Source organism: Coturnix japonica, chromosome 19 (assembly GCF_001577835.2).
Source record: "Coturnix japonica isolate 7356 chromosome 19, Coturnix japonica 2.1, whole genome shotgun sequence".
Lineage (NCBI taxonomy): Eukaryota > Metazoa > Chordata > Aves > Galliformes > Phasianidae > Coturnix > Coturnix japonica.
The window spans coordinates 4,011,465-4,023,721 of NC_029534.1; the positions used below are offsets into that span (position 1 = coordinate 4,011,465).

The following is a 12,257-nucleotide window of genomic DNA, read 5'->3' on the forward strand; positions in this document are numbered from 1 at the left end:
AATATAAAGTTTGGCATTTCGGTGACTGCTGACAGAGCAGCGTTTCTTCTGCTTGTGCTTTTGGATGATGTCAAGCACAAATTTTGGTCGTTTCCATCAAGGCTTAAAACTCACATAGAGTCAGAACTACCTCTCAAAGCCCGGCCAAGCAGGTTTCGTGAGCCACGGTTTCATGGCCGTCGTGTTGGACCCTTGTTGTTTGCCACTAAGGTGAGGAAGAGAAGAGAAGGCCTTTCTTTTGGAACTTTCATGTTAAGACAAGAAAGCAGGATGCGTTCTGTGGGGATGCTGGAAGTGCAGGTCTTTGGTAACGATACACAATGAGCAAAGCGAGGGAGGCTGCAGGGGGTGTGCTGGGATCAACACCCAGCCAAGGTACGGATGGATGGGGGTAGTCAGACTGATGGAGGAAGGGGTTCTGTGATGGTGGCACTTCTATCATCGGGAGTTCAACCGAGGTGCAACCTGCAGGAGGAGACAGACAAGCTAGAAACAGGTGCTGCAATGGCTTTAGCTCCTGAATATCCTTAAAGCTCACCAAAGACTGGCCTGCAGGACGAGCTATGGGGGATGTTACGGGCACATAAAGCTCCCTCTGGGAATACTGAAGCTCAGCAGGAAACAAGCAGGTGCTGGCTGTTCAATGGGAGACGTGATGCTGCTCCCTTAGGCTCAGCACTGCAGGAGTGATCTGTTCTGTGGGCAGTGGGAGGGAGGGCAAAACTGGAAGAATGATCTTAGGGATGGTTTGAAAGTGCTGGTGGAAAAGGGATGCGTTTCTTCTTAGTTTGGTTTGCTGACTGCAAATGGAGAGAGGTGGGATCCTCACTGCAGTGTGCTTGAGCAAATTCAATCTTCCTGTGTAGAGCTGGTGGGTGTCCCATGGAGCAGGGAAAGCCTCTGACAGGACTGTGTGTGTGGGCTTTACAAGGCAGGTTTGTTTGAGCAAAGTGGGAATGCTGAGTCCATTCCTGACAGCTGCCATCCTGCAGAATGGCAGGGGAGGGGATCTTTCAGCACTGATGCTGTAATAAGAGGCTCTGGATTCATTTCTGACCACAAACAATTCCAAAAGGGATGAATTGTTTTTCTTCTTGTGTTTTTAAGTCCTTTAAAACTTGACTTGCACTAAAGACAGAATCGTGTAAAAGAACCCAAGTGATTGATAGGACTGTTACTTGAGTTTGAGCAAGCCTGGCAGTGTGCTGGGACCAGAGAAGTGCAGGACTCCAACTGGGGAGAGGGTTCCTGGAGCAGGAACAGTGTGTTCAGCAGGGAAATCATGGCACGTGTCTCTGCAGTGAATGTGGCCTAGTGACAAGGTCTGCGTTCTGATGCACTGTGTGTAACTTTTCTTACCAGTCCTGTACTCACCACTGTTAAATGGCCGTTCTTGGCTTTGGCTATGAGCAGTTCTGAGCCTGATATAAAATCGATGACTCCTTCCTTGCCTTGACCGACTGTGAATTTTATGCTGCAGAGAAAAACAGGTGAGAAACATGATTTAGAATGTGTGGCTTCACTTTACCGGTGCTTAATGGCTATAGGTGAACTTCAAGGAAACGGAGGCTTAGTTAATTATATTCTGATGACATACTTAATGCCTGTAGCCCTGTAATGCTAAAGCTGAACCAACACAAAAATGAAGCAGCTCCTGAGCAGGGCTGGGCCTGCACGGCTCCACTCACCTGCCCTGGTTGATGTTGATGTTATTCACTTTGTCTGCCCTCATGGCTGTCTTTGTCAGTGTCTCTATCACGTGGTCGCTTTGAAGTACAACGTCGCCCTAGGGTGGAAAACCAATAGTCTGTGATCGTGGCTTCTCAGTGACTGCACCAAGAGAATTGGTTTGAAGTTCTATCTCCAACAGGTTGGCATGGAAAACATCTCTCGGGTCACACTGCACTGACAGCAGTGACTTCATTCACAAGGTAACAGCAATGGGGGCAAGGGGACACGACCACTCCTGTCAGTCACTGGTGAATCCCATTTACGAGCACAAAATGTAAATGAAATTCTACTTAAAGATGGCACAAAGTGAAGTTCATAGTGGGGCTGTTCACCTGTACAAACCCCCACCCACCTCCACCCTGGATCTTCTGCTCTTTGTGCCTGTAAAACAGTTCCTAGAGATGGTTGGAGAAATGCTGGATGAGTCCAACTACCTTCTGTTTGTTGTCCTCACAGTGCACGTGCAGCACAAACAAGTTGTCGCTCAGGCTGCTGACGGAGATGCCTGTAATAGAGTGACCATTTAATTTAATACCTTGACAGTAGAGGTGCATGGATTAGCTGCGCCAGCTGAGGTAACCGAGCAGAAATGAACATAAATGAATATCCAGATGTGCAGTAGTACCATTAAGGGAGTCCTGGAACCCCTTGTTAGTGGTGGCTGTAGAAACCATATCAAATGGTGACAGTTTCAAGTGCAATAGATAACTGCCTTAGGGAACTGGCTGCAAGGAGCGCTGGCCATGCTGGCAGCTGAAAGGTTTCAGACAGGACAGATGAGTAATGGCTGCTGTGTATCAGACACACAGAGCAGCTCCTTCTCTCTGATAAAGTTCACCCTCTAAAAGAATCAAATCCATGTCAGATATTGAGAGGCTGAAAGCCAACATCCCTGCAATAATGTAATGCATCCCTGCAATAATGGTGCAACTGGCTGCAGTTGGGAAATGGCTTTAGAAGTTTCTGGAGAGATGAGTTGAGAAACTTAAGTGGCATTTAATGGAATTTCATGTTAGAAATACCCACGTCCAAGATGTCCTAAACTGACAAATACTTTCTGTAATCATTTCACTCTTAACCAGTTGGTCTTTGTCCTGGACATTTATTTTTCTATCACATTGGTTAGAATGAAGTGAGCTACACCCCACGTATGTTCTCACTCACCTGTCAGATTGGCGTAGTCAATCCGTTGTTTGATTTTGGAGTCTTCAACAATGATGACTGCGTTCTGGGTGAGCAGCAGCTGCCGTGATCTTGCTTTGTATCCTTTCCGGTCATATTTGATCACAGGAACTGCATACTGAAAGAAGTGTTATCAGCGCTAAAAGGCAGTTTGTTTAATTGGCTGCTGCCTCCCATCTAACCTAGAGAGCCTGAAAGGTCCAGATTTCACTTCACTTTGTGTTGATTTCTTCATCGTTCTCCTTCTCTTCCCCCTTAAGCATCTCAAATCTTCCCCCTTAAGCATCTCAAAGCATCATGAGCAGCAGTGCTGGCTGCGTCCCTTTCACTTCTATCTGCCATAACTTGCCAAAACCTTCCTCTTGTATTTCTGATCCATCAGCTCTTCACACAGACAATCTCCAAAGCTTAATATTACTGTAAACTTCCTGCTACATTAATTGCTCACCTTAATTGCTTCACTTTCTAAGGCCTGGAGGACTTTAGCATTTATCTCTTCATTACCTAAAATGAAAAGAAGGGGATCAGAACGAAGCTTCGAGCAAGAGAAGATTAAATAATCCCCCTTCCTTCTTCCCAGCTCTGCAGCCCCTGCTCACCAAGTCGCGTGTTGATGAAGAGTCGAGGAACGCTCTGAGGGTAATTGTCTTTTTTACCCTTAAAAATCTCACTGGCAATTACTTTCTGTTCCAACTGCAAGGACAAAAGATGGATTCTTGTTTAATATAAAATCTCTGTTCAAATAAAATGTGTTTGTCTTCAAGGAGACGAAGTGACGTCCTCGTTGGTGCAGTGTAAAACGTCTGTTCCCACTCCCTCATCTCCTCAATGTTCTCGCCCTTATCCTTTGACAAACAGTAACACTGTGAGCTGCTCTATTGCCCTGGGAGTTCCTGTTTAGAAGGTGATTCACCATTAAACCTTTGGTCCTTTTCACAGTGCCAGGATGTCGGTATGACCGGTACTGAGGTCTGACTTCTTATTCTGAATGGGCAGAACAAAACCAGCTAACGAGGAAACAGGAAATCCCTCTGCTTTATATAGGGTTCATTAACATTATGGATGCTGTTACAGAGTGTGAAGTGCAGGAGGTGATTTACAGGTAAAAATGTGGATAAGGAATGTCTGTAAGTCTTGGCTGCTTGGGAAAGAGCACGTTCTGCTGCATTTCTGCCCCTCTAAAGGCTTATATTAATCCTGTGCCCTTAATCACAGGCTCAGCCACTGACTCACCTATAGTGTTTTATTACATTAATACTTCGCAGGCCTTCATAAGCAGTATGGTACACTATCTAATTAAAAACAAGGCCTTAAGGGAACTAATTACTGCCATTTCTCAAAACAGTAACATCTATGCTGCTTAATGTAAACAGTTCCTGTCATCACCTTTCACTGAGCTTTTCCCATATGAAAAATCACTGCTCCACCAATTTCAGTGTTATTTTTAAGTCCAGAACAAGCCTGAAACACAACAGTACAGAAAACTCTTCCCACAGCTTCTGTTTGGCCAATGACTGGGTTTGAGTCTGCAAAATTCTCATTCTATTATCAGCGGTGCCAGCAGAAAGACCCTGTTTCCTGTATCCTGCATTACACAGCATTGCAGTATAGGAATCATGTCAGTCACACCATGTTGCTCTGTGCAGGAATGGAGTCTGTCACGTACCTGCTGCTTCCACTCTGGGCTGATTCTCTTGCAGTAGGTCCAGACCATGTTCTGCATGCACAACTGGCGCAGGAGCTGGGATGCCTGAAGGAGATTTCACAAAGTACAATAAGAACACAGACAAACCAATACAAGCAGTGAGGAGAAGGGAAACAACTGCAGCAAATCCACAGCTGAACTGATACACTTTTAGAGCTAAGTAATAGGGAGTCTGTGTTTCCCTCTGAGCTTGTCCAGCACCATCTTCCAGTTGAGGTGCATATTTCACATGGTTATGCCCATCCTTGCTTCCCAATGTACATACACAGTCCAAACAAACAGGGGCATTTGGATGAGCTAATTGGGACCTACTGCCATGTTCTGTTTCTCTGCCAAGTGCAGTTCACTGCTGTATCTCCAATAACTTTATAGGTACGCTTGCAACACATACGTGGTGTTTTAATTCTATTAGCACAGATGCTAATCTAAAGCAAAACCTGAGTGAGAAGACCCTTAGGCCTTTGGTAGCCCACAGCCTTTATTACGCCACGTGTGGTGCAGCTGTACCCACCTCACAGAGCGATGGAGGAGGGGTTGGCCATGATTTGTCCAAGACGTTCTTTGGCAGGTTACGTTTGAGGTTCATCAGGAAGGAGAAGCGGATGTAATCCAGGAAATACTCATTCTCTGGGCAGCGAGGGTGATTCCGGTAAATAAAGCCCTTAATAAACCTGAGGGAAAGATGAGAACAGGAGCAGTTGATATGAGAGGTACTTAGAGGTCTCTTCCAATCCAACCATCTCTGGGTTCCCCAGTGAACTTTCAGCTATAGCTGAAAATATTAACTGAATATTAACTTACTAATAAACATCCCTGACACTGCAGTGACAAGAAACTTCATTCTTACCATCCTCTCATTAGGAAATAAGCACCCAATCAGGGGTTATGTTTCTCTTTACCCACCTTCTGATAGTCTGTACTGCCCATTTCCTCTTGGCAGCTTTTCTGCGGCCCATGGTTCCTCGCCACCAGGACTGGATGGTTATTGCTACAAACAACACAAAGAACATTGCACTGAGTGAGATCCTTCATTGCAATATTGACATCGCACAGAAATGCCCAAGAATGCAGACTCTCACAACAAAACACCACCAGACTTCACTGTGGCACATGGAAAAGAATACAATTCAATTTTAAACAATATAATAAGGTGGATAAATGGAAATAACAAGCACTGGTGGATGGGAAGTGCTGGAACAGAGGCTGCTGTGTGAACAAGTTAAGCCTGTTCTCTTAATCGGAGTCTCAAGGAATAATGTGGAAGGACTCAGAGCAGCACATCTTCCATTCTGCTCCCAGCAATGTTCCTTCTGGTACATCAAAATCAATTCACCCCTGACTTCTCACTCATTCCAATGACCACGCAATGACACAGCACTGCAGCTTCCTTTTTCCCTCATACCTGAGTGTTTCATGTGCAGGAATTTCTTCCGACGGTAGAAACCTCTCCACGTGGCCTGCATTTTTGTTGCTGAAATTGCAAGAGAAACGGCAATTTGAAAACAATTTTCCAAAGAAAACAATCACAAAACAAACAGTCCACGAAGCTGCTGCGATGTGTGACTCACCCAGGCTCTGCTTCCTCACTTCCAGAGCATCTTCCGTTGCAAACAAAGTCTTGGGAAAGCGGATAAAAATCTTTGTTCTAGAAATAGAAATGCAGCACTTTTAACAAGCCAGAGAAGTTTGCTTCCTGCCCTTCACGTCCCCTTTGGGATCTCTAATCTTTTCCCCACCCATTAAACAGAAGTGCCTTATTTAAGAGCAGTGACATTGATGTCCAATGATTCATAACCTCAAATTAATATAAATGAAATAAAGAAGAACTAACCGTCCCATTTTGTATTCTTCCTGTTTGTAGCCAAGATGTTTCACCAGCACAGCCACTCCGTCATGGGGCCGTCCATCCCACGTAGGCCACGTTTCTGGACAAAGCGATTTATATCTGCAAATTGACAGCAGAAGAAATCTTAGGGCGAGATGTCCAACTCATCCGGAGTAATGAACAGGGGTCAGATCATCCTCTTGGCTCCCCCAAGGAAATAACTCAGACACAAGAGCTGCTCTTCGCTGTTCTGAACACTTTCCCATTTCAGTATCTGTGGGGCCATCAGGGAGAGGGAGGAAAAGGGAGAGGAAGCGCAAAGTAATCCTACCTCTGCAGGAAAACTTCGTATTTCCTTCGATACGCAAACCCAGCTCTGCGCACTCTGAGGTTCTCCATCAGCCCCAGGTATTTCACTTGGTGTCGGACTAGAACTTCATCAAATCGATCTTGAGAAGGCATGAAAATGGAGAAGCAGCATTAATGTATATCTACCCCTTCATGTGGAGAAGGGAATGTTCAGTTCAGAATAGTTCTCTCTTAGACTCTTATCTTTAACCTCTACCTCATCCTCACATAAGTTATTTTGTAACTCCTGTCCCTTTCTTACGTTTATATCTCATTCCAAATATAAGCTGTCCTTTAGGATATTGTATGTAGGTGGAAGAAGAAACAGAATAAAGCTAATTAAAAGGAAATGATGTTGGTTTACAATTCTTGACTTTAAATATAACCTTACTCCACGACCTTACCCAAGCCCAGTGCCTCTATTCTAACTCCTGACTGGCACTGCCATCCCCTTCCTGTGAGGAGCTCAGTCACAGTCCCCAAATGAGAAATCTCACGAGACTTATTCAATTGAGCTCTTTCCTGTGTCCCACTGACCAGGCCCTGGTGGTCTGTCAGCTGTCATAGAAAAGCACTCAGAGGAGGAGTTTAGCCAGGGACATACCAGCCTGCTTAGCATCATTAGGTTTAATGCAACGGATGTAGGAGGGTTCTTTGGACATCAGGATTTCCATGAGTTTAGAGAGGCTGTTTTTAAACTGAGTTGCTGCCTAGGAGAAAAGAAAGAACACCAGGCATGAAGCAATGATGTACAGCTTGTACTTGTGACTTAGCAGAACAGACCTGACAGCCTCCAGCTCTGAAAGTACCATGTTAAACAGGACATGGCTTTAAAAAAGTGGAAATAGCCACATCTCCAGCAGCTCGTGTTCTTACCGTTTCAGGTCTCTTCTTGTCCGTCAGCTCCGTCCTGTCGAAACACTGATTTATGATGGGATTCTCAGAGTTGCACATGGTCTGCAGAGAGGCACAGTATTCAGAGAATGAACTTCAGACAGCTATTCCAGAAACGTGTGACAGAAGGGGTTTGAGTTGTTCTGTTTTTAACAAAACAAACTTCTGAAAACCTTAATCTGTCTTTTCATAATGTAGTTCTATCATACGTTCTCCAGATAGGGATTAAAAAACCCTTTTCCCTCAGATTCCATCCCGTTTTGAAGCAGACTCCTTGTTCTGCTGACTATTGGAGGCAGCCCCTTATCCATACTCACCTCCTTCAGGTTCCGAAAGAGAAGGTCATTGTTTTTATCTAGAAAACCTGGAAGAAAAAGGAATGGCTCAGGCTGCCACTGCTGTTCCATAGGAATTCCATAACAACAAGGCAGGCATTTCAGATGGGAAATTAATCCAGTTAATCACATGGTATATGGGAGTACTCCATGCACAGATAAGTCTTTGCTATATAGTGAAGCTGTTTTAATTCAAAGGGAATGGGATGGAGGAGGGAAAGAGAGTGAAAGACAGCTGAGATGAGGCGCACACTTACCTGCAACGCTGTAGGTGACCTCTCCAGCATAGTGCAAAAGCCTGAACTCCTCCCTCCCCAGCGACTTGCGAGTTTTTTGGTCAGCAAGTTTGTGCCTGGTGAGAAAACAAAGCAGCTTCATGAGGCCCAAAGAGTTTCATGTGGGGATTCACCTCAAGAAGCACTATGGCATATGATCCTGGAGGGGGATAAAATGAATGTGGGCAGGAGAGGGAATCACACTTCTTGTTAAAGACCAGAAGTTAAAGAGGTGAATTACCAACCAGCAAAACATAAAAACGTCGTAAAATCTGCTCAGGGAGGACCTTTACACACCTTGTTCAGGCTTGGACAATATACAAGTACAGAAGAAATAAGATTCAATGCATAAATTGGACGTGTTCTTTCCTGCCAGCCTACCACATCTTTTCCAGCTCTGTTTTAATTGCTTATCTTGTACTAACATAACTCACAGTCCAACCTCTTTGCAAATGAAAACACTCTCATTTTTTGTGGGATCCAGTCTATGTGGGATGCCACTGCCATAGACACAACGAGGTATAAAGTTACTCCAGAATCATTAAACCTGCAGGCTCTGTCACACGTGTGAAACCCACCAGTAAAGCTGCCTCAGCGATGGACTCACGTGAGAAAATGAGGGTGGTTCTTCACAGTTTCCTCCAGTTTCTCCAAGAATGTTGTATCTGTGGCATCCCCAGGTCTCAGACATTCTTCATCCTGAACAAAACACCACCAACAATATGTGTTCTGGTCTCAGTTTCATTCTGCACTTGTAAGCATATAGATCAGCTCTAATTCTGCCACATCAAAACACATTCCCAGCTTCAACCCTCGGCCTTTTAATAGTCAGGCCACCTCACGCCTCCATTTCACTTAATATTAACAAATGAAGAATTGCTGAACTGAAAAGGAGAACAAGTTCCTCCCTTCAGACTGACTGGATTGGAGGCTTCTTTCCTGAGAGCAGATGGAGATGATACGACGTGACTTCCAATGGCGTCACTGTTGGGTGTATCATTGCTCTCCCCACCTGCCCAAACAATCCCAATCTAATTTTAGACCCTTTTTTTTCCTGTGTTCTTCCCCTTAAAAGGTCGGGTCAACTCACCAAAATAGAAATGATGCCTTTGAATTTCTCTTCCACCAAATCACAAATGATTTTGTTATTGAAATACTGAACCGGTTCCCACTGCAAAGACAAGAAATCATGCTTGGGTGACAACAACTTTTGATGGGGAAAAAAAGAGTGAAAGTTTCAGAACGTTTTAGACAGCACCTTATTTAAATAATGTTCCTGTCCTTTGAAAAGTAAAGCTTTTTTGCACTCGTGTTTTCTCAATGTTCCCTTTAAAATGCATCTTTTGTACCTTAAAAGACTGGGATGGCACGACTCTAGCTGAATTGCACACCATTCCCAATGCAATCCCCATCTGTCTGGCCTGCAGGAGGCGCTACACAGAAGACAGAGGAAGTGGTGATTTGGCTCTTACCGCAATTCCTTCGGACTCATATTCCTCTTGTTCTGACTTTAACGTGAGCTCTATGAAGAGCTGCTGCAGCTTCTCGTTACAATAATTAATGCAGAACTGCTCAAAGCTGCAAAGGAAAATCAGAAAAATATTCATTAATACTGTATCACAAGTAAAATAAGCTTTAATCTGTGGACAGTGGTATTAAGGTTCCATGTGTAATCAAGACAAATACAAGAGACGTAGTGAATTATTTACTGAATCTATATATGTTACCTAGCAAATCTCATGAAAGAACTCCAAGAAGGAGAGAAAAATAGACATAAGAATACAAAGGAACACAAAAACTACATTCAGTCTCAGTTCATTGCCACCTGCCACTTGGTTTCCAGACTCTGCTATAATTCTATCTGCTGTTCTACAGCTGCTTTCCCATTCAAAGCATTCCTAAAGCTGAGGTGTTCTCTCTTTCTCACTTAATAAAAGAACCAGACTTGTCATAAAACAGAGAGAAAACACTATGGAAATCATGCAGAGCTTACTCAGAACTCAAAGACATCAAAAGAAACAAACCTGTTGTGCTGGAAAACCTCAAACCCATAAATATCAAGCAATCCTAGAACTGTCGTGCTTCTCCAGCCCGGAAACTCTCCTTCCTGCAATAGGGCACAAAGTTTTTGTATGTGGTCACAGTCACAGCTACAATCCACCACATCTCCCCCATTTAGTTGTAGCATTTGCTCCTTACCCTCTTTGTGGAAAACAAATTCGTTTGGAAATCACTGTACAGCACAGAACAACTTGCTGCAGCTTAAAGATTTGAAACTGCCTTCCAGGCAGGATTGTTCATCAACAAACAAGAGATTCACTTACCTTGTAAGCAAGAGATTTGTTAACTTTGTTCACCAGCCAGGAGAAAGTGCGTCCATATATTGCTTTAGCGAGTGCGTCCCTTGCATAGGCTGCCTGCTCCAGGTTCAGAGGGCTGATTAACTGTATACAGAAGAAGAAAGAAGTCAGCCAACAGCCATTCCATTGAGAAATTAAGCTTCCTGTCTCATGGTTACTAAAGGGGTTGGTATTGCATTGGCTTGATTTAACTCCGCATGCATCCCAGACCCCCCATTTGAGCTCTTACCTCTTCCCCTTTTGCTATGATCTTCTTGTGGATCAGTGCATCTCGCAGAACAGAGCCCTCAACTGCCAGAAGCTGCAAGGCAGTAGAATGTTAAATGTATTTAGGAAGCAGTTCATCAGTACTAGTTTTAAGAGATCAGAAAGGCTAGACCCCAAAACCACAATACAGTCCCTATTCATACTGCTGGCCGTCTTGCAATTGTCAGTTAAAAAACAATTGGATGTTAATATTTGCATTGTACTCAGCCCAAATGAAAGTTCATTCGACAACTCCTATACGTTTTATAATGAGATAATGGCACCAAGTTCTAAGCAAGGAAATCTCACACTCATCTTTCACGTAATATACATCTTACTGATGATACTCACCCGTGCCAGGTATTTAATCTGGTTCTCTGTAGTGACCTGAGCGTTTCCTTGCTCGTCAGCAGCAAACTGCACGTTCCCCAGATGCAGAACACTGGCTACAACGCTCAGCAAATCCTAGGACAGAAGCAACAGGTAGACATCAGAATTACGAGTTATAAGCAAACACAGAATGATGACAGAAAAGGCAATGAGGTTTTTGCAGTAGTTATTCACAGTATGCAAACACATTCTGTGCTTTGGTTGAAGGTTTTTGCAGGGAATGCCTTCACTCTGAAGGCTGCCTCTGCTCAGGAATAGAGCAGGAAAAGCCTTGGGAGAGGGAATGTCAGCTGTGCTGTCAATGAGCCCTACCTCCACCTCGTTGTCATTGAAGCTTATGATGGACAAAGCTCTTCGCACAACCTTCCAATCGTTTTTATCATTTATGGAGCTGACTCTTGCACAGTGACCCTAAAAACACACAGTTTGACATAGTAAGTACATAATTGTCACAGTGCTCAGTGGACTTCAGCCACGTTTCCTTCTACAGCAGGTATTTTAGTATTATTTCTGAAGTGACATAAGGAAGACAGAAAGTCAATTGAGAATATACTTCTTCTACAATATAACAAAATATTATGATGTCAATTTAACACGCACTTTTACTAAATAATGATACTGTTGTGGGTTCTTTTCAAGGCCCAGCCTTCGCAACAAGTCCTCTTCCCCTCCTTCCAGCAGCTGGTAGAAAATGTGGAAGTTCCTCTCCCCGTGATTTTGATGCACAACTCGAGACTTTTCCAGGAGGTAGTTCAAGATGTGACCCCCAACAGGAGCCCCCTAAATCAAACCAGATACATTGGAATACTTCATTAACATAAAGGAGAACATTCTGCTTCTTTGGCAGAACAGAATACAAAACAACTGGCTACAAAAAGGCAGAACATTATTTGTAACTTGGCATCGTAATCGCTATCTTGGCAAACACGCACCAGTTTGAGTTTTTAGGTGTATGTAAAATGAGCT

General features: G+C 43.9%; 1 protein-coding gene across 9 annotated transcripts in view; it reads right to left on the reverse strand.

The window, feature by feature from the left end:
• Window positions 1-12,257, reverse strand: part of MYO1C (myosin IC) — a 49,763-nt gene that overhangs the window by 2,237 nt on the left and 35,269 nt on the right. For 7 of the 9 annotated variants that reach the window (XM_032448479.1, XM_032448483.1, XM_032448480.1 and 4 more), the window contains 26 exons: window positions 11,892-12,071; window positions 11,604-11,702; window positions 11,253-11,366; window positions 10,885-10,956; window positions 10,620-10,739; window positions 10,320-10,402; window positions 9,768-9,873; window positions 9,386-9,466; window positions 8,903-8,994; window positions 8,278-8,372; window positions 8,003-8,049; window positions 7,668-7,748; window positions 7,396-7,501; window positions 6,775-6,892; window positions 6,450-6,563; window positions 6,187-6,263; window positions 6,021-6,089; window positions 5,522-5,606; window positions 5,130-5,289; window positions 4,580-4,663; window positions 3,513-3,606; window positions 3,362-3,417; window positions 2,896-3,031; window positions 2,166-2,236; window positions 1,689-1,786; window positions 1,375-1,474 (listed from right to left, as the gene is read on the reverse strand). In XM_032448479.1, the coding sequence (XP_032304370.1) occupies window positions 1,375-1,474; window positions 1,689-1,786; window positions 2,166-2,236; window positions 2,896-3,031; window positions 3,362-3,417; window positions 3,513-3,606; window positions 4,580-4,663; window positions 5,130-5,289; window positions 5,522-5,606; window positions 6,021-6,089; window positions 6,187-6,263; window positions 6,450-6,563; window positions 6,775-6,892; window positions 7,396-7,501; window positions 7,668-7,748; window positions 8,003-8,049; window positions 8,278-8,372; window positions 8,903-8,994; window positions 9,386-9,466; window positions 9,768-9,873; window positions 10,320-10,402; window positions 10,620-10,739; window positions 10,885-10,956; window positions 11,253-11,366; window positions 11,604-11,702; window positions 11,892-12,071 (2,538 nt within the window). Of the gene's footprint in view, window positions 1-90; window positions 466-1,374; window positions 1,475-1,688; window positions 1,787-2,165; window positions 2,237-2,895; window positions 3,032-3,361; window positions 3,418-3,512; window positions 3,607-4,579; window positions 4,664-5,129; window positions 5,290-5,521; window positions 5,607-6,020; window positions 6,090-6,186; window positions 6,264-6,449; window positions 6,564-6,774; window positions 6,893-7,395; window positions 7,502-7,667; window positions 7,749-8,002; window positions 8,050-8,277; window positions 8,373-8,902; window positions 8,995-9,385; window positions 9,467-9,767; window positions 9,874-10,319; window positions 10,403-10,619; window positions 10,740-10,884; window positions 10,957-11,252; window positions 11,367-11,603; window positions 11,703-11,891; window positions 12,072-12,257 lie in introns of those variants that run through there. The other 2 variants (XM_015880446.2, XM_015880445.2) reach the window with 1 other exon arrangement.